Source organism: Macaca fascicularis, chromosome 8 (assembly GCF_037993035.2).
Source record: "Macaca fascicularis isolate 582-1 chromosome 8, T2T-MFA8v1.1".
Lineage (NCBI taxonomy): Eukaryota > Metazoa > Chordata > Mammalia > Primates > Cercopithecidae > Macaca > Macaca fascicularis.
Genome location: NC_088382.1, coordinates 126813132 through 126832898, shown reverse-complemented (window position 1 = coordinate 126832898; position 19767 = coordinate 126813132). Strand labels below are relative to the sequence as shown.

Below are 19767 nucleotides of genomic sequence, written 5' to 3'. Positions count from 1 at the left end.
TGTACAGGTTAACTCACCATGGTTTACAATATCTTCAGTACAGCTGGTGCCCTTTCTTCTTCTGCAATATCCCAAAATACTCCTAAACTCAACAGATTCAGGGAAATAATGTTTGATAGTACTGTTGGACTCTGTATAACAACCATAGGGTTTTAATGGCTGTAAATAGGATAATTATGTTTTTGACAAATGGGTGTCCCTTTGAAGAAAGGAAATATAGGGCAATTATAATGATACATTGTCTCCAGGACTTGACTGACACTCCTGAAAGGGGTGCAATTCAGCTTAACATCTCTCATCACTTCCTGGCTTTATGGTTGAAGCAGCACAAGTTTGTTTTTCACAACTGTCAAGGGCTCCTGCCACATCTGACCACCATCTTCTTCCCCCATTGGGGTTTTATGCCCATAATTTCAAAAGCACCCCTGATTCTAACACATTATCTTCCATCCCTCTAGACAAATACGTTCCCCAAATGAGTTATTTCTTCCAATAAACGACTGAGAGTGAAAGAATGTATTCTCATTACAGTCCTCATTGGTGTCATGAAAAACATGTCCTGCCATGATTTTGGTGATAAAAAGATGACTTAACCCAAACTCTCTCTTTCTTGATTTTATTTTAAACAACACACACTAACATTTTAAAATAGAATTTAAACAGGTGCCCAGTAACAGAATGACAAACGTTAAGTGTGAAATCAGAAAGTTAAAAAACTAAACCGCAGATGGTCACCTTTTTATTTTTTTTAACATCCGCCTGCGCTGGACTGTTAAGTGGCCTCATCACTGTCAAGCCAGGCAGGATTTGTAAAACTTGGGATGTGGGTATTCAAAGATGACATTTGCTTGGTGCCTTTAATGATTTCTGTAATTAGTCATTTAAACAGATTGCCCTGTGATCCAAAACAGGGAATACAGAGAGATGAGCTGAGAAAATCATTTCCTGGAGGCACTTTAGAGCTAATTGTGGAAAATGAGGCTTGTCTCTTTGCAAGACTCTCTGGATCATATTTCACTGGGTGGGGATGGAGCTGGAGAGTAACATTCTCCAGGAATCTATAAAATGTATATGCCTGGGAGGTGTTTTTCTTTTTAACACTACAGTGCTAAAAGACTTTGTCAGGTCACAAAATTTAACAGATATTAAGTGATCCAAATTTGCCCCTGGCAATTTAGAAACCAGAGAAGGAAATGCACCTGGTCAGAGAAAGTTGAGGCTACATGACAGAGAAAAGCCAAGGACATGATATTTCACAGGAATAGTGTAAGACTTGGGAGACCTAAGACTTTGTCTTCATCGCACTGGACAGTTGTACTTTTTGTTAATAAATGTCCTTGGAGTGACAATTCTGCTTTTCAAAGATAAAAGTGGAAGCTTTCAGAGAGAGTCAGAAAGGGATTCGACTATTTTAATTAATTCATCACTCTCACTAGGTAACAGCCTCTCAGTAAATGCCTTCATCCCAGCAAGCCTCCATTGCTTCCTCAGAGGAACAGCTGTTTAATTCTCACCAATAATTTTGCCGCTGTCTTGTGGGAACTGTGTTGATAACTCAAAATTTCTCAAAAGTTTAGATGATTTAAAATTCTGTGCCCACTCATGTTTGTACATAATAAAAAATAACAGTTAACATGTACTGAATGCTAACTACGTGCTATGCACAGCTCCAACCTTTTAAAGTGTCCTAATTTGTTAAACTCTCACACATTTGAACAGGGAGGTTTTACTGATCAGGAAATAGAGGATCAGGGCATTTAAGTAACTAGCTTGAGGTCACAGAGCTAATAAAGGGAAGAGCTAAGATTCAAACTCAGGCAATCTAGCTTGAGAACTGATGCTTAATGTGTAAACATCCTTTCTTTCATGTCCTTCAACATTCCCATTTCCCATCTGTAACCAAACATATGGAAGGCATACATTTCTTTTATGGGTCCTAACATCACCATAGAGCCCTAGATAAATCTTAAGTGGGTGCTGGATGACGGTGAAGCATATTAAAAATGGAGGGTGGTGGTAAAGTTGACCTGATTTCACCACTCAGAAGAATAGAGTGTTGCTTTGAAAGACATAAAGGAATGTAGATGACCGGTTGATGAGTGCAGCAAACCACCATGGCATGTGTATACCTATGTAACAAACCTACATGTTCTGCACATATACCCCAGAACTTGAAGTATAATAATACTAAGAAAACACATAGAAGATCATTAACGTCTTGATAGCTGGAGAGGATACAACACCATGAAGTAAAGAATTCAACTACATTATTCCACTTACTTCTGGTGGCCTGGAGTTCTAACCACACTAGGGAAATGGTAATGGGAGTCAGAACTTCAGAATTGATGGATGGTGCATAAAGCCCCTGAGTACCATCTGTTTTTTCATCTCAAAATCCTTAAAATCTCTATTGTAGATTGCCTTGCATTTTGCCACATAAACATCTACTGTTCAGTTTTCAGTCTAGCTCACTAAAAAAGCAGAATTTCAGGCAAACAGCAGAAACACCCTGCACCCATGGGACAATTCCTTTGGTTGACACACAAATCTCCCTCCCTAATGATTACCTGACATTCAGTGAATTTCTGACATAAAATCAAATCTAAACATGGGTTTCAAAAGGAAGCAGAAGCAAAGAATTATACTAAAACTTGTGTGTTTGCCAAGTCACCTAGTCTTTAGGGTGTCCTATGCAAAATATGGAAAAACAAAACCATTCAGTGGTCCTTGAGACAGGAAAAATGATTTGGCATAAACCATTCTTTCCATTTTGAGAATCGGATGTGGCAGGAGACATTGGGAACCTGAGGGGCTCTAATCCTGGTTGCCTAAACATGCTCATTGAGGTGAGGGATGAGTATATTCATTTCAACTGAGCAGGGAAAGCTCAGCAGAATGCTAAGTAGCTATTTCAGTGGTGCTGATTGATTTGCAGAGATGGCACAGATGTGACCTTCTCAGTCAAAGTCAATGTTTTCTTGGCCCTCAAATTTCAGAAAAAAAATACAAATATAAATGATAAATAATGACAAGGCCCAGATATAGTCTCAGAGTCATTGCCTCAACAATTATTAATGCCTGCTAGGTTTCTAGTACCCTGCTAGAGTCTGACAACAGCATAAAAATCATCTAAGACCTATCTCCTGTTCTCTACAATATTCATGACCATAAAGTTGCAAAAAGTATGTAGTTTTAAAAATCACAGCGTGGAGAGTTTTCTTTGCATCACGTATTTTGCTTTTTCAACTAAAAGCTAACAGGCAAACATAAGTGTGCCTTGCGCCTAGTCTTCCTTTTGTCTAGAATGCCTTCTCTTCTTCCTCTGCCTGGAGAACCTCCATATGTAATTCAAAGTCCAACAGGGTTGTCACCTCAGTGACATGAAACCTCACTGGCCATGCCCATCCAGCAATATCTATCGCTTTCCTTTTATACCCCACTACATCATTGCAATTCAAGATATTACTGTAGCTGCCTGTGTATGTGTCTAGCTGTCCCACTCAATGACCTCCTGTGGTTGACAATCTTCTAGACTATGGCTCATCTTTAGAAGCATCTCTGGGTAACTTTTAAAAATGTAGAAGTCCAGGTTCCAAACCAAACCCATTGACATAGGATTTCCAGAATGTTGGCCTGCATATCTTTAGTTTACTCTCCACAGATAGTGTTGAGTTGCTACCAGGACATAGAAGCACTTGCTGCATCTGATTCCTCTTTATAGTTCCAATGCTAAGCCCAATGTCTAGTACAAAGCAGTGCTCAGATCATGCTCGTGGACTGAATGAATCGGTTGCATCTGCTTTATTCCTTCTTGCAGGTAAATATCTAAATTATCTGTAGCAACAACTTGGTGGGGTCAACTCCAATGTTTTTGTCGGCTGTTCTTGAAGACTGCTGGGTCTCTACAATTCTTTGGCTGGTGCCAGTGTTTAAGCACTCTGGTAGGTGAAAATATTTTCTTTTGAACAGGGATTACATAAAGTTTTGAAATAAACAAGTTAGAATTTAGAAATAAGAGGGATTTATTGCCAAAATGTGACAAGTAAATAAAAATTAGTTGTAAGTGCCTCTCTGTATATTCATATATATTTCCAATTCAGAGTAGAAAAAAAAATCACATTACAGCTTAGTGAGAGAACGAAGTTCTAATGGGGTGTTAGCATACAGAGTCATTTTATTCCTGACTTGGCTCTCCTTATTTTTTGTTTCTCATGTTTTGGGAAAATTTTGTGACTATTTTTCCCTTCCACTGATTTCTAGTAAGACTTTCCTGAGTTCAAATTTACCTATGTGTCCTCAAGATGCATCATTGGAAGGGAGATGAATTTTGTACTGCCGATAGTTACAAACAGCTATTATTTCGGCTCCACTCAGGAATAATCTATATACACATTCCTGTAATTGAACACAGCTACTGATCAGTATATAATCCAACTGATTGATGGATCTCAGTGCCTCTTCCTTCATGGTGAATGGAGCTAACTAAATAGATAAAATGTGCATTGCACCATGACATGAATTGCTTCCTTTGGTTCCTTATTTTCTATGATGCAGAAACTGCATAGCAGCATGTTTGAAGGCCGCCTGTCAAATTTGGGAAGCTGACATGTGACTGAGCTAGTCACGGGGGTCTTCACAGAAAAGGCAGTCTGGATCCTGGTCGACTGGAGATTCCATCTGAATGGTGAGTGAGTACACCGTAAAGCTTTTGCTGAGGGCTCTAGCAATTTCTCTCCGAACCACTTGGCTCTCCTGGCTGGCTGCTGTTGATAAAGAACCACAGGGAGATTAGCGCTGATTGCACACGCATGGGTGACTGCTGTGACTCCAACTTCAAGTACTTTGTCTTTGACCTCCTGGGGCAGGGCAGAGGCAGGGCACTCAGAGGAAGCCATGTTGGCTCTGATAATCAGCTACACTCACACAGACAAGGCAGGGGAAACTCTAGTGCAGGAAAGTGCCCTGTCGCTATGGGAACTCTTTCTGTCTGCTATTATCTCTGGAGTCTGGCATTCCTAGGAGCTTAGTATGGAAGGGGAGACAAGCCCTGGAAAAAGCCAAGACAGAACTATTATTTCTTATACAGCCCTGCTGACCAGCTCCCAGGGATCTCTGGGTTGCAGGCCTTGTATGTAATCAGAATTTATGTCAAGGATAGTGACAGGAACCAAGAAGCGTTTAGAGCTCCCCACAGACCTTTCTTAGAGCAGCAACCCTCACTGCCATATTGTTTTCCTGTCCCAAATGCTATCAGCAGGCTGTAAAGTCCCCTCCATAGCAACCTGAGTGTTTACTAGATTCTTCCATTTGCAGTGAAATATTGGCATAGTGAATGCTGTAAATTCCCTGAAGTCAGACCTGAGCCCCTTCGAGAAGATGAGGATGTCTGAGAAAGCACAGTTTTCAAATGACTGTCACTAGTGTTCCTGTCCCCTGCCCCTAAGTAACTTCTTGAGTCATTTTTTAGCAGCCTAATGTATTATCTTTGGCCTGAGCTTTCTCCTGAGGCAGTAAATGCTCTCTCACTACCTAGTCTCCCAGCTCTAGGACATATCAGAGACAAAAATTAACTTCTTGAAAAGGTAATTTTTAGTATAAACCTAATATTATAAGAATTTTCTCACATGGCTGCAGAATTTCTAACCACACAGTGTGGGACCCGCCATAATTCCTATTAGCACATCCATTCGCTTGTTAGAAATTGAAGAGCGGGGACTGTGTCTCTTTCATCTTCCTATTTTCAGTTCTAGGAAAAACATCATATATAGAGGAGATACTCAATTAAGATTAAGTTTTTAATTCATTCCTATTATTTGACTGATAGGACACCAAGCCAAACAGATGAAGTTGAATTTTCAGAGTCCAAGGCCTTGAAGTTGGGGTTGCATTTTAGTCCTTTGTTCTGTCTGTCCTCGGCCCTCTGCAGTCAGCCCCAACGATGTCATGGGTATCATTGTTGCTATGACAACATCAATAAGTGGGCTGGTTTCAAAGGCCCTTGGTAATAGAAAACACTTTATAATGTTTTGACAAGCAACAGACAATAAGGGCAGCTCTACAAAAAGGAGGGAAATTACTGACTTTACAGGACAAGGACTGAATTTTTTTCCAGAGTGTTTACAAAACTCACTGACCTGTAGCAACATGAGCTGAGAGAATTACTTGATTCATTGTTAGAGACCAGATGTGCAGGCTGTGCACAGACACCACCCCGTCGACTGCTAAAATAAGCTCTTTCACACCATTGTAATTCAGGCTCTTTGGCACACCTGACAAAAGGTAAGAGATGGAGGCTGTAGTTATTCAACTAAATACAGCTCATTGAATTACCTAAACAAGCTGCAAAGTCCTCACCCAAAGTTCAAGGTGCTTATCCCTTTGCTGGTTTCTTACTTCAAATGTTTACAAAGAAGATTTACCTGACTACTTCAAGGTTTACCATCAGCCAGAAGTTCCCACTCAGAATACTTGCAGAATTTACTATGCAATAACCAACAACAGTAATTATCCTTAGTTTTTACGGTATACTATTAAACTAACTGTGCCTTTTCCAACTATCTTTATATACACTCTGGAAAGTAAAATGAATAACATGAAATTTGGTATCAAATAATCATGGGTTAGCATGCTGATGACAACTATTGTGAATTTACCCAAATCCCAGAACTTCTCTGATCCTCAGCACATTTGTAGTAAAATAAGGGTGATAAGAACAACACATAGATCACAGAACTCTTTGAGGAGCAATTCAGAAAATATCTAAACATTATGAACGGCAATGTTGTACAAACATTAGTTACCCAACAGGTCATTTAGTGAACTGTGCTAACAGAAGATCCTAACATTGTATAATACCGTCTTATTCCTTTTGTACGTTTTCCATTATTTTAGCTACGCTGGAGGATGCTGTATAAGAGATGTCTAAGTACAGCCCTTTTTTAGCCTCTACTTCAGTTATGTACAAACAACACAAACACCTGGGGTGTTTATTAAAAACAAATGTACCACGACTCCATTCCAGACCTAAAAGGAAATTTCTATGGATGAAGCTCCAAAATCTAGTCTTTCAGAGTGGTTTTCAACCTTGGATGCACATTAGTATTACCAGAGGAGATTTTAGAAATCCTAATGACTAAGTTATAATCCAAGACCAATTAAATCAGAATCTCTGTGGATAAGGCCCAACATCAGTGCTCATTTGGTGATTCTATCAGGCAGCCGAGATTGAACCACTGCACTAACATGCATGAGCCACTGAGCAGCTCTGCTTTGCAGTGGTTCTCTAGCCTGACTACATGTTTTTAAAAATACCAAAGCCAGCCCCAACCCCAGACACTTAAATCAGAATCTCTGGGTGATATAGTTTGCATATTTGTCCTTGCCGGTGTCTCATGTTAAATTGTAATCCCCAGTGCTGGAGATGGGGCCTGGTGGGAGGTGTTTGCATCATGGTGCCAGATCCCTCATGGCTTGGTGCTGTCTTTGCGATGATGAGTGAGTTCTTGCAAGATTTGGTCATTTCAAAGTGTGTGGCACCTCCCTGCCCTTGCTCCATTCTCATCATGTGACGTGTCTGCTCCCCCTTTGCCTTTTGCCACTATTGGAAGCTTCTTGAGGCCTCCCCAGAAGCAAATGCCACCATGCTTCCTGTATAGCCTACAGAACCATGAGCCAATTAAACTTATTTTCTTTATAAATTATCCAGTCTCAGGTATTTCTTTATAGCAATGTGAGAACAGCCTAATACACTGGGTATGGGAAGCCTGAGAATAAGTATTTTTTAAAAGCTTCCCAGAGGATGATAATGAGCAGCTAGAGCTGAGAACCATCTACTTAAAGAAATGGGGAACCCTTAACCCTCCTTTTGAAAAATTTAACCCATTTATGCCTGAGGTTGCAATTTTTTGAATTTTTGTAATCAGACCTTGGCAATGACCTTGAGCAGTAGGATATAAATAACTCCCACATGCTTAGCATTCCAATAATGGAACACTAGGCATAAATAGGCTAAGAACCTTGTTCATGGGGGATTTCTTCCTTGAAGTTAACTCAAAATTCTCTACAGCATAAGCTGAGTTTTTGATCCTACCTAATATTGTTTGTGGAAGTAACAAAGAGCTGGTCATTATGCTGTTTTACTCTATGAGTGGCAAGAGACCTAGGCTCCTAGAAGCAGATGAAAGGAGTTCTTGTCTCAAATTAGCCATGCAATGTGAATAAAGTCATGGGTAAAACTGTTTTAATAATAATAACAAACTTTTATTGAGGGCCCACTATGTGTAAAGTTTGTGCAAAGTACTTCATTTATAGCAATTATCTCATTTAATAGTCCTAAAAACTTTAGAAGCTAGTTATTAAGGTTACAATTCTTATTTAACTAGAGGAGAGGAAATTGGGGTCAGTTAGATTAAGGAACATTGCTAAGGCCACAAAGAGAAGTGGCAGAATCAGGGATATCAGATCCCAACGTCTGTGCTCTGAGTACAAAGTGTTATGCAAATACTAGAGTCTAGGAATTACAATCGAAACATTATCTGTTACGCCTAATGTGTGTCATCTCTTTGGGGAATTACCATTTGAAGACCTGCTATCATTCATCTAGGCCCTTTGAAATTAAGTCATGATCCCACTACCCTTTTTTCACTTGTCTCCTTCATCTCATTACTATTATAGAGAACACAGGTCCACCATGACTTATTTTATTATAAGAAATAGTGTTGCCAGGCAAGAGGCATGGCCCCTCTGGCCTTGATGCTCCATCACATCCTAGAACTTTCTTTTGCCTGGGGGGGAGTCTGAAAAAAATATTAATGCATCCAGAAAAATATCTAAATTAGTGTTTAATAAATAACTTCCCAGACTTACAAATGTATTTTAAAAACCACTGAACACCATTCATAGTTAAATAATTGCATTTGAAATCAATAAGATACAATATTTCACCTATCAGAGTAGAAAAGAATGAACAGTTTGATAATACTCAGTGGTTGTGATGATGTGAGGAAAGGAGCATTTTTATATGCTGTTGGGGGGAAGGAAATTGATACTATATCTTTGGTAGAAATGGTAGTATCTATCAAATTTTAAAATGTATGTGATATAGTTTGGCTGTGTCCCCACCCAAATCTCACCCAAATCTCACCTTTAATTGTAATAATCCCCAGATGTCAAGGGTGGGGCCAGGTGAAGATAATTGAATCATGAGGGCAGTTCCCCCATACTGTTCTCGTGGTAGTGAGTAAGTCTCGTAGATCTAATGGTTTTACAAATGGGAGTTCTCCTGCAAAAGCTTTCTTGCCTGCTGCCATGTAAGATGTGACTGTGCTCCTCCTTTGCCTTCTGCCATGATTGTGAAGCCTCTCCAGCCATGTGAAACTGCGAGTCCATTAAACCTCTTATTCTTTATAATTACCCAGTCTCAGGTATGTCTTTATGAGCAGTGCAAAAACAAACTAATACAGCATTTAAGTTTTGAAACAGCAATATCACTTCTAGGAATTATTCCACAGATATTCAAGTGCTAAAAATATATATATCCAAGGGTGATAATTACATCATTGTTTATAATGTCCATCACAAGCAAGTCCTTCCATGCTGTGGAGTAATTACAGCTGTGAAGAACAGGGTATATCTATGTATGTGCTAATATAAAAGATCTCCAAGTGAAAAATGTCAGGTGCAGAGAAAAATGTGAATCAATATGTAATCCCATTTTTATTAAAAAAAAGGCACACACATACATCACATACACATATACATATACGTGTGTGTGTATATATATATATGCAAATGCACAAATATCTTTAGAAAGATAAATGTCAACTTATTAATAGGTATTATCCCTGAAGAATAGGACTGAGAAGGCAAAGATGGAAATATAAGGAGACTTTTTTAAATTATTGCATACTTTTCTGTATTATTTTTAAATTTTACTAAGTACCATACTAACATAATTTGAAGACCTAATTTAAAAAGTAAGTGTCTTCCAGAAAGGAGTTATCTGCTAGTTTCTATAATTAACTGATGCAGACCAGTCTCTGCACTTTTCCTGAAGTAAAATAAGAAAGATAATCACCAAGGAAGAGCTATAGTGAGACATACAAAAAAAGTGGAATATAGCTCATTTCAAATTGTACACCAACTTGTCTTTTATCTTTCTTTAAGTCAATAACTTCCATAATAGCAACAACAGCTGCAGCTCAGCACTTGGTGCCCAGGAAAGAAAATGGATGCTTCTGTGGCTTGACAACCCAAATATTAGAGCCAGAAAATTCACTGTTACTATGTGACATTTGACTCCTTTATCCATTTCACTGTTGTCAACACTATCATCTTTCAAAAATTGTAGTGACCACCAAGAACAAACCTTTAAATGTATACTTAGCAGTGAACGCTAATGAAATGTGAGCTGTCACTAAAGGCAATTGCACTCTGAGACCAGATCTACCTTATGTCAAAATGTGCTGGACAAAAAAAAAAAAAAAAAAAATCAGCTAATGTCTGGATATTTCAATCATTCGGATATTTGATATGATGCAAACTTATAGCTCTGGCTGAATTTTACAGGTGCCATTCCCATGGCCAGCATGTGAGAATCCCTTCAGTGGTACGAAAAGATTAGTCCAGTGGTTCCTGAATTGTTGTCCTGGGACCAGCAGCAACAGCATCTTGTTAGAAATTCAAATTCTTGCCCCTCCTACTCCCCAATAAGATATACTGACTCAAGAACTGTAGGAGTGGGTTCAGATATCTGTGTTTTAATAAACCATCCAGGTGATTCTGATGCCACTAAAGTTTGAGAACTGCTGGGTTAGTCTAATAAGGGTTTTGGACAAATATGTATGTCCAAATACCTATTTTAGAATACCTATTTTCCTGGAATGTGGGATAGAAAATGGTATCATTTGTTAATACAAATGGTCAATGTAGCAATGATAAATCACCTTCTAAATATAATTGAGTACCTTGGGTCTCCAATAAACCTTATTTTTAAATTTTAAGCAGTTTTAAATTGACATAATAATTGTACATATGTATGGGACACACAGTGCTATTGCCATACAGATAATGCATAGTGATCAGATGAGGGTAATTAGCAAATTCATCATGTCATACATTTATTATTTCAGCCTGTTGGGAACATTCAATAACTTCCTTCTAGCTATTTGAAACTATATATTATTGTTAATTGTATTCTTGTCATTCTATAGTGCTATAGAACATTAGAGCTTATTCCTCCTATCTCATTGTAATTTTGCATCCTTTAACAACTCTCTCCCTATCCTACTCTTCCCCTTCCCTGCCTCTGTTATCTGTTCTACTTTTTACTTCTATGAGAACTTTTTTTTTTAGCTTCCACATATGAGCCAAAACATGTGATGTTTAACTTTCATTTCCTGGCTTATTTTACTTAGCATAATGTCCCCCAGTTCCATCCATGTTTCTACAAATAACAGGATTTCATCGTTTTTCACCACTGAATAGTATTCCATTGTGTATATACACTGCATTTTCTTGATCCATTCATCTATTGTTGGACACCTAGGTTGTACTCCCACACTTTCCCTTTGATGCTCCAGTCAAATCTCCTCTAGTTATTTGTTGCCTTGGCCCTTTCTTACTGCGGGGACTAGCCCCAGCATCTCTAGTCAGCCATCTTGCTGATGTCACTCTCTGACGTACTTTAATATTCTAAGATAATGTCAACGGGAGTCAGTAGTTCTCCCATTCCAAGTACCACTGAATAGTTCTTCTGGTGATGAAGATGGATTTATTCTGATCAAGACTCTCTTATCTGGCCTTTCTGAGGCCATCAGCATCTATGGCTGACTAGTGCTATCGCCACAGTCTATACCCAAGAATTGGCAATTTCTTCCTGTGCAGGTAAATATACAGTACAGTGTTTATTTCCACAATGTAGCTTCATATTTCCTATATTCCAGTCAACACAAAAATGCTAGCTGATAGTGCTTCCACCGTGTTCTAGCATAATGCCATTTATTTCATCTAATCGTCTCAGCAACACTGTATTGTGGATGTGATATTCCCATTTTTGAGTTGCGAAACTGAAGTTCGGAGGAGGTTACCTGAGGTCTCACAGCTAGAAACTTGCATGACTAGCATTTGAACGAAGGTGGGTCTGATACAAAGACCTTGCTTTTTCAACTATATGATATCTCTCTGAGCTAACTCTGCCAGTAAAGATGTAGCCTAGAAAGGGCAGAAACCAGTAGTTCTTCAACCATTTTATGCCAAATGAAAAGAAAATCACCAAATTGCAGAATGGGGGAAAGGATGCAGGCAGTAAGCTTTAGGCATAAGGATGGATTTCTTTGCAGTGAGGGTTATTTATGTGATCTGTTCCTGGATAGTTGGAAGACTCAAAGAGCCAGACAGAAATTTCACAGGCCCGGGAGAGTAGTCAAGGATAATGATAATGGGGCTGTAGGTGATGAGGTTAATAACATAAGATCCTACTCGGGCCTAACAGCAGGCCTCAGCAAAGCCTCTGGGACCACTGGCCCCTGCTCCCAGCCATGTTAAGATCTCTAATAAAAGACCCACACCTCTTCTTTGTAGCAGTTCCCACTATTGCATTTCAGTGTAATTTTTTGAATGATCTCTTTCTCCCCTTATTAAAGTATTATCCCCATGAGGACAAAGCTTTTTTTTTTTTTTAAATTTTATTTTGTTGAGGTAGGGTCTTACTCTGTCACCCAGGCTGGAGTACAGTGGCACCATCTCGGCTCACTGCAGCCTCTGCCTCCCAACCTCAAGTGATCCTCCCACCTCAGGCTCCTGAGTAGCTGGGACTACAGGCTTGCACCACAGTGCCCAGGTAATTTTTTGTATTTTTTGTAGAGACGAGGTTTTCCCGTATTGCCCAGGTTGGTCTCAAACTCCCGGATTCAAGCAATCCTCCCACCTCAGCCTCCCAAACTGTAATTCCTGGAATTATAGGCATGAGCCACTGTGCCCAGCCCATATTTCATTTTACTATACTTTATTTTGAGAGATGGGGTCTCACTATGTTGCCCAGGCTGTAGGGCAGTGGCTATTCACAGGCACAATCCCACTACTGATCGGCATAAGAGCTTTGACCCACTCTGTTTCTGATCTGTGCCAGTTCACCCTTCCTTAGGCAACCTAGTGGTACCCTGTTCCCAGGAGGCCATATTGATGTTGAACTTAGTGCAGACACCTGAACCTCATAGCACACTACAGCCCAGAACTTCATAAGAGAGCTGTGTTCTGCTCTGCTCCTCTCTGTAACTCCAGTTCTGAGCACATTACCTCGCACAGAGCTGGGGCTCAATAAACACTTGCCAAACAAATAAAGGGTCACCCTTGTTTTCTTCTACTCTGAGATACAATTTGAAAAAAAAAAAATGTTTAGCTCTAATGCAGCCTAGGAGGTAAATTTATGTAGTTTTTTCTTAGGTCTTTTCCAGGTATATTTAGGGAATAATTTATATTTTTGCAGTATCTCCTCATGATGTTTATACTTATTGTTTTTACACTGTGAAATATTACGTAACAGTTGCTAGAGCAGGAATAGAAGCCAGTTCTTTTTACTTGTTCCCATATGAAAAAAATCAAACGATCGTTTTCACAAAAATTCCTTATCACTTTAAATTTTTCCCGTAATTCAAATTAACAGTGAGCATGCCTTACAGTCATGCCCTTTTGTGATTCTAGGGAAGAGAAAACACTGACCCTGGGAGTAATAATAAAATCACTCCTACCTTCCATGAGTAAGATGGAGAAGTCCTTTAAGATAGTGATGGTGCTGGCCAAAACCAGGATGGAAAAGATGAATGTGCAGATTGGGTCGGCTAGTTTATACTCTGGCTAGAAAAAAACAAGGATTTTGGTTAACTGAATTCATACCTCTCTTCCAGAAAGTCTGATTAATAAAATAAGTAAACCTCCCTGTGTCTTTCCTTCTCTGTCACTCATTCACCCTTTTGACATGTGTCATCCAACTCAGAGGCAAGACTTTGTTTTTGAAGACTCAATCCTTCCTTTTAGCTTTAAACTACCAGCAAATAAAGAAGTGAGACTACAAGACATGCTCTCCCCGTAATTTAAGAACTAAAAGGAAGAATATTCTTAAGTTTGCCCTCAAGAGCCCTGATTTAACTTCTTGAAGATTAATAAAAGTACAGAGTATGTGATGAAAGTATGCATAAATATGCCCACAAGATCCAATGACGTTTTGGCCTTAATTATAATGAGGAGAAGAAAGGATATTACTTGCTCAGAAATTGCATATGGCCAGCATACACCTGGACTATGCTCTTGGTTGACTGGGGTGAGTTTATTTCTTTGCCTCTCAAGTATTGCACATACTCAAGGCTGGCATCTTTGATGCAGTCTTAAGGGTGTGAACCAAAGTGTCATCCTTGCTCAGTCTCCTCACTGGAACCCTTAGCCTCAGGGTGAAATGTCTGCTTTTCTACCCTTGATGAAGTTCTTTGCCACAGAAAAGTGTCTTTAAGAAATTCAGCATCAACTCAACTTCTGTAAGTGGACCCTCAAACTCCACGTACCCTTATAATTTTGAACTAGATTTGCCTTAGACTTAAAGCTTTCAGTGATCATTTTGCTCAACTGAATTCAGATATTTTTGTAATTTTTATTTACATGTTTTCCCTTTTTCAGGAAAAGCTATGAGTCTCTGCAAATTAGACAATTGTGATGCAAACAGACAGAGCTAAATGTTCTTCTCCATTCTGTGCCTGCTAACCCATCTCTGTTATCAGTATTACCAGGTAGAGATCTGTAGTGCATATTTATTTATTTAGGGTCAGAGGCTTACCGGGGAGTCTTTCCCACTTTTCATTAGCACTTTGGCTTTTGGGGGAGAAGTCACCTCTCCCCCATTGTGGGCAATACTGGTGGAACAATAAATCAGGTACTCTAACCTCCCTTCAGCCAAGCAGCAGACACAAGACACAACCTAGGTCAATTGGACTCCGTTCACAGAAGTATCATTCTTCAGAAGTGACAAAAACAGAAAACAAAATTTGTTGAGACACATTTATTTCAGTGTGGTGTCTCGGACAGAAGTTGGATCGTTTCTAAAATCTTGATATCAAAATTTGCCCTTATTTCTACTTTGACGTCTGTCTAGGAGCACACACAGTACATTTCAGCCATTAAATATACTTTTTGCTAAAGTGAGCCAGAGATGTTCCCTATTGCTTATAATCCAAGAACCTGAAGGTATTCACAGTTTAGTTGCTATTCATCTTAACACCATGGTTGAGGGTTTGTTTGCTTGCTTTAGCTTTGCAAAGTAGTTTGTATAGGTAAACAGAGGATGCCCATTCTCTTTAAGTTAATGTTGGAGCTTCTGTACTACCTAATCTATGTAAGTACTAGGATGGTGGGTAAACTCAAACTCACCTTAAAGTAGATAATAAGTGCACTAATTAGCACACTGATACTCTGAAATAGATCTCCAAGGGCATGCACAAAAGCAGCTCTGACGCTGGCATTGGCTTGCACTTCCTTGTGATTGTGGCCAAGGCGTCTCTGGTGCAAAACCACAGTTAGTCTGAAAGAGAGAACAATGTTCTTAGCACACATGAGATCAGTTTTCAAAATGTAGGCAGCATAATGGAGGAGCTGGCAATAACATGCATTATCCAAAATGATGGATAGTTGAAGTATTTATGCTTTAAAAAGATCTATCTTTGACTAATGTTTAAATACACGTGTCATAAAATTTTAATACTTTTATACAAAAACAAACCACAGAGACGCACCCAGTTTACTCATTCATCCACCTAATGTTTCTCTGTTTCACATTGAAACTGGAAAGCATCACTTCTTAGATGAAAATCAAGCATTTGACAATGAAGGGAGGAAATCTCCTTTATTGAAGGTTGACTGTCAGGCACTGAGCTGGCTTAAAGTCAAGCTTCATTGGGAGCTTAATTAAAAGTACTGGTTTCACATGCAAAAAAACACAGGAAGGGATAAATAAGGGAAAAATAAAATAAGTAGTGAATTTTATTGAAGTTTTATTTTACCTTTTATTTTACTTAATTTTGTGCATTTTAAAAAGAATTTTAAATTTGAATGATTTCTTAATGTCCAATGATGAGAATATTGTGCTCATGGATATAAAGCTCTTAATCCAGAAGTAGAAATATATTAATGTATTAAAAATGATCTGGTATGTGTACATATACATACACACAATATATTTCAAAGCTGAGCATCTCTTGTCTCAAAGTGATCAATAGCAAATACTACAAACTATGTGCATAATTCTGTTTATCTATACCTTTAAGTGGTATTAGACTAAACGTAAAATTAGAACATTTTCACTGACAGCTCAGTGTTTTGCCTTTCTGAACCTTTTCTAAACATTTTGGAACAAAGATTTAAAAACAGCAACATATTGTTCAACGTCATGTATCCCATTCTATTTTCAGGTAAAGTGTCTGTTAAAACTCAGGTCATCACCACAAAGTGAAATGACCACTAGGCATCAAGATCTGATCACTATATGATGTACAGTTTTCAGATGTTCAGTGTTTGGGTAGAAATTCACTCTCAACTAGGAGTTACCATTTAAGGTCCCTTAGACAGCCTGATATGGCTGATAGATCATAGACCCTCATCTGATCTGCCATGTGTGTTCATCACATTGTCATTCATTCTTTTACTCATCTTATTGACAAAAAGAGACAGGAAAAAAAACATATGTAGTCACTCATATGCAGACACTTGTAAAATCTTGGGCCATAAAGGTGAGTGAAAACAGATGTGGTCATTCCCCAGTGTAGCTTTAAATGTGCTGGAGAAGGTAAAGTTTAAGCACCCCCCTCCCCCCACACACACACAAGTGGAAAATTCTAATTACAGTAAGTCCACCAAGAACTGGTACTATGGGTAATACAACAGAGGAGTCTGATTTAGTTAGAAAGACGTTACAGCTGAGTTGAACTCAAAAGCTTAAGCTAGAGTTAAATATGCTGAGGGAAGGAAATGTTTCAGGCAGTGAAAACTTAGCAGGCAATAGCCTTCAGGCTCTATTTATAACCTTCATCCTAGAATCTCTTCACAACTTCTATTGGAACTTTCTGTCCTGATTTTGAGTCCCCAAGGAATAGATTTATTCCTGAATCGCAGTTCTGATATCTTTATATTCAAACAATACAGCATCTAGCAGCATTTGAAACCTGTAATCCCAGTTTTTGGAGAAAATATTATAATCACTCAGCATTCTTATCCATCAATAACTATCTACTTGCACAAAGAAGGCAGAGATTTCCAACCGCCTTGACTTTCTGAGTGTAAAAAGCACCTGCAATGTGAAGGTCAATGTTCAAAAGCAGTTACAAGAAAAAGAAAATTTGGATGATATCTGTTTAGAAAATCAAACCTCATCATTGAGGCCCCAGATTGATGTGATAGTTGGGTAGGTTTGTAGCCTTCATCTTTGTGTAGCATCAAGACAGCCTACGTGACATATGACTCTCAGGAAGTTAATACTTGTATTCTTCCTTCTGCCTCAAGACCATATTGTTCTCCTTATGCAAAGCAGACATTATTGACCTGTAGTCAGCAATATGTGTGCTCTGGCATATTTGTCTCCTAGGGGTGATAGGTTTACATTGATCGACTCACACTTTTTCTCCCAGTGCCAATGTGAAACACATTTTCAAGTTAACTGGCTGAAGATGGGGATCTAGTCACTGACAGCAGATCAAACACCATTCTTCTAATTATTTAGCTCAGAGATTTTGAGCAATGGCTCACAAACTGAGAGCTGGGTAAGTGAGATGTCAAGGGGCAAGGCTATTAGAATGAACTGAGGACCTTTTTCAAAGTGTATGTGCTCAGCTATTCTTGAATTCCAGAGATGCCATTGTGCCCCCTCTTAAAATCCACTGTTTAAAACTTCATTTTTCGATCACTGTCTTCTCTACCTTCATGTGAAAATGTACCTCAGAGCATATATCAAGTTGCATTGCAAGATAGATAGGCAGATGATAAATAGGCTGAGTTTCCTATTGCTTCTGTAATAAATTACCATAATGTTTTAGCAGCTTAAAACAACACAAACTTATAGTTCTGGAGGTCAGAAGTCTACAGTGGGTCTCTAGGACTGCATCTTTTCTAGAGGTTCTAGAAGGGAATTCATGTTCTTGTCTTTTCCAGCTTCTAGAGGTCACCTGGCTCCAGGCTGCGTTCTCCATTTTCAACATCAGATATACAGCATCTTCTCTCCTCTCTGATCTCCTGTCTCCTTCTTATAAGGATGCTTGTCATTATGTGGGCTCACCTGGATAATCCAAGATAATCCCCTATCTTAATATCCTTCATCACATTTGCACAGTTCCTTTTGCCATATGATTTAACATATTCAGAAGTTCCAGGGGTTAGGATGTTTAAATCTTTTTAGGGGAGTGGGTCATTATTCTGTCCACCAACATGATAGCTAGCTAGATCACTAGACAGAGAGATGGGTGGATGGAATTTTAAGTAGAGTTGCCCAGAATTAGATCCTCAAATGGGAAGGAGAAATTTGACTCAAAAAGATCAAAGTCCTGACCTCAAAACCCCATTGCCTGAGCAATCCAGTAGTTCATTTTAGGAAAGGGAGACTCATTTGTCAAGGGACATATGCTCAACTCCTGTAAAATGATTTAAGACTGCCTAGATAAAAGAATGGACCAGCAGGTTGAAACCAAAGGGAGAATTTAACTAACATAGCACAAGGAAGAATTTTCATGCAGTCACAATGCTGCAAAGATAATAGAGGCTGTTTTTGAGGGAAATAAATTTCCTTTTATGAGTTCTATTAAAATATATGAAACTAATGACCATTTTATGGAAATGTTGCAAAAGAGAATGCAAAAGTAAAATGGGGACTGAAGTAAATACATTTTAGAGTCCCTTCCAACGCAACCCACAGGGAGGCCATCATCTGCTCACCTCATAGAAATGGAACAGTAGTAAGTTACGCCCCATGTGGAACCATTGACATGCCTGAGAATGTAAAGGAGCTCAATTTCTGGGTCTGTGAATCTGGATTAAAATCCTGGCTCTGTACTACTTAACCTCACTGGGCGTCCGTTTCCTGATCTGTAACATAGGAGTGTTGTGAACATTAAAGTTGGTAATGTATATCCAAACATCCTAACCCTGCCTCTGGCACACCAGAAGCTTTCGAAACATGGTAGCTAGTAGAAGCCAGTATTAAAAAACACTTTAGCTTAAACAAAAGCAGTTAACCTTGTTTTCAATCTTAAAGCCATTCAAACACTCTGTCTGGCCTCTAACATCTTCACAAGTGCTGAGTTTTTAAAAAGTCTTTGTCCAGATAGAGTTACAGGAGAGCCTCATGGGCACTGTGCGGGGACCAGGGGATGACTTACATAATGTTGGCTGCCACTGCGCAGCTGGAAACGATGATCATCACAGTCGCCTGGATCTGGTAATCGGGATACAGCAGGCGCTCACACGCCAGGTACACCAGCACGCCAGTCACCACCCAGATGCACAGGATGGAGAGCAGGGCACCAAGGATCTCTAGGAATTCAAACACATACAGAAACCCACACACAGATAACTCCATCACCTACACCCCCAAAACTCGTAAGACTCTTTGCCGCTTCCCCCCAAAAGAGGCTTCACACTAGTTCACTCAGTGATTCACAAAGTAAAAGTCTGGACAGATTTTAAAACTAAGAGAAGGAATTTTAATGTTGCATTCATAAAACACCAGCGTCTGAGTCATTATGC

General features: G+C 39.1%; 1 protein-coding gene and 1 long non-coding RNA gene across 6 annotated transcripts in view; one reads left to right on the top strand and one right to left on the bottom strand.

Moving 5' to 3' along the window:
- LOC107126522 (uncharacterized) overlaps positions 1-19767 on the top strand; it is a 560621-nt gene that overhangs the window by 343793 nt on the left and 197061 nt on the right. For all 3 annotated transcript variants that reach the window (XR_012416604.1, XR_012416603.1, XR_010577462.2), the window contains 2 exons: positions 3818-3941; positions 4555-4684. This is a non-coding gene — a long non-coding RNA (uncharacterized lncRNA). The remainder of the gene's footprint in view (positions 1-3817; positions 3942-4554; positions 4685-19767) is intronic.
- SLC30A8 (solute carrier family 30 member 8) overlaps positions 601-19767 on the bottom strand; it is a 248915-nt gene continuing 229748 nt past the window's right edge. For all 3 annotated transcript variants that reach the window (XM_073999324.1, XM_073999325.1, XM_015455131.3), the window contains 5 exons: positions 19401-19554; positions 15412-15562; positions 13746-13851; positions 6135-6269; positions 601-4763 (listed from right to left, as the gene is read on the bottom strand). In XM_073999324.1, the coding sequence (XP_073855425.1) occupies positions 4618-4763; positions 6135-6269; positions 13746-13851; positions 15412-15562; positions 19401-19554 (692 nt within the window). In that variant the 3' untranslated portion in view covers positions 601-4617. The remainder of the gene's footprint in view (positions 4764-6134; positions 6270-13745; positions 13852-15411; positions 15563-19400; positions 19555-19767) is intronic.